Below are 2,013 nucleotides of genomic sequence, written 5' to 3' on the forward strand. Positions count from 1 at the left end.
ATGCGAAGGGTCGTGTTTACACTTCGTAACTGTAGACGTTTCGTCTCGCAGGCGGTTTTGACACGATCGCCGAAAACGGAAACAGCAGAGCCGGTGTCTAAAATAGCAGGTACTTCTATTACGCCCACCTTGACCACCACCAATGGTGTTTTGTCAAGGTGGGCGTAAAGAAGACTGAACGTGGACGGCAAAGCCCTCACCATTTGTCCGAGATCCTGGGCCTTCGATCGGGGGGGGGGGGGGGGTGACACCTTTCCGGTACAGCTACTACCGTTGATGTCGGTCGTGATTCGAGTGTGAGGAGCCGTTTCTCTCCCCCTCTCCGCTGCCGAGGTTGTCCGCGGCTCAGCGCCGTGGCAGCAGGATGGTGAGACGACCAAAACACCCGGCTTTTTTTTTGACAGCCGCTGCAAGATGCTTCGATGTTGCGAGTAACACCGCGTGGGGGTCTGCTGCTGCGGGAGAGGGCGTTCCGGAGCCTGCATGTTGCGAGGGGACGTCGGTGCGCGGTAGGTCGTTGGCCGGCGACTGGCAGCTGCTCACCACCGCCGGCCCTCGTCGTTTCCCTGCTGGCGGGAGCCAGGGGGGCTCGGGCACTGGCTCTTGTAGTGGCCTCGTCCTCCACACTGGAAGCAGACTGGAATGCTCCTGCGTGTATCTTCTGCGCCTGATTGGGCGGCAGCCGCTACAGGCCTGCGGCGGCCCCGAGTGCCCCGCAACGTTGTTGCAGGTTCCCGGACCGGAGGCCGGAAAGGTACCTGGGTGGCAAATGTGCGGTGAATGAATGGATCCAGCGCCCTTGGTGGCGGTACCATATTCCCCGGGCTTGCAATTGGAGAACCGCGCCACGCGCAAGACGGCTCGAGGGAGGCTTGAGGCGGGGGTGGAGGCTGGTAAGTGAGCTCGGCCAACATCGCCGCCTGAATATCGGACGCCGATTTAGCGAGATCGTCAAGGGAAGAGAAGGTACGGCCCCTTAGATAAGCCTGAAAGTGGGGGTGAGCTTGCCGGATTGCCCGGGTGACTCTTTCTGTATCGTGTGCTGAAGGGTCGGCGCGCTCGTAAAGCTCCTGAAAGGACCGTATGTATTCTTGAAGACTTTCCTTTTCCGCCTGACTACGGGCGCGAAGCTCGTCTTTCATGCGGACAACGTAGTCGGGGGGGAGGAATTCCGCTTGCAGTAGCTGCTCAAAGTGCGCCCAACTTTGGAACGACTGGCGACGACGCCAGCGGGCGGCGGACGCAGCCAGTGCGACGAGCAAAACACGCTGAAGAAGAACGTCATCCGTAATGGCTTGCGCGTCGCGGTAATCTTGCATTTCCTGAAGGAAGTCCGCCACCGATTTCTTATCTGTGTGGCCTTCATATGTAGGCACAGCGAGCTGCAAACGGAAGCTGGCTGCTGGAGTTATGTTTGTCTGATGCTCGAGCAGAGCGGTGAGCTGGGCAATAATGCTGGACATATCTTGTCCGGGCGCGCCCTGGTCCTTTTTATCAGGCATCGTTCTAGTGGTTTGGCGAGTATGATTTTCAACCGCGCCCTTGTTGACTTTACGCGAACGTAGGTGCATTAAAATGCCGGCGGTGCATCTTTGGTGTTGAAAGTGGACGGAAAAAGCGGTCCGACGGAATGGTCAAGCAATGTCAAGCGGTTCTGCGGAGGCAGGATGGCGCGGAATGGCGGAGCGCAAGGACAGCGAGAGGTAGAATAAAAACGTTCAGTAAGCTTACGGGGGTCAGAGCGGTTGGGTACATATGCGGGAGCTGTGGGACCCAATGTCGGAGCGAAACAGGTAGGCCTAGGGGGAATTGCCAGCTGCCTCGAGATGGAGGCGGTTCCCTTGTTCCCGTGCTCGTGGTCCCTGCGGTGCGGAAGCGTACTCCAGAATAAACAGAAAAAAACGAGAAAGAAGAAAACCACATTGGGCGCCAAATGAAGGCCCCTCGCCTTCGCTCAGGGGGTCCGCGAGCCGCGACCAGCACGACAAAGGATTAAAGGCGCAAGGAACAAAA

At 58.3% G+C, this 2,013-nt stretch overlaps 1 protein-coding gene across 1 annotated transcript; it reads right to left on the reverse strand.

Moving 5' to 3' along the window:
• Window positions 1-539: 539 nt before the first annotated feature.
• On the reverse strand, window positions 540-1,502 carry LOC142574807 (uncharacterized). Its single transcript, XM_075683817.1, has one exon. The coding sequence runs from the start codon at window positions 1,500-1,502 to the stop codon at window positions 540-542; it is 963 nt and encodes a 320-aa protein (XP_075539932.1).
• Window positions 1,503-2,013: the final 511 nt, after the last annotated feature.

The sequence above is a fragment of the Dermacentor variabilis genome, chromosome 3, assembly GCF_050947875.1.
Source record: "Dermacentor variabilis isolate Ectoservices chromosome 3, ASM5094787v1, whole genome shotgun sequence".
NCBI lineage: Eukaryota > Metazoa > Arthropoda > Arachnida > Ixodida > Ixodidae > Dermacentor > Dermacentor variabilis.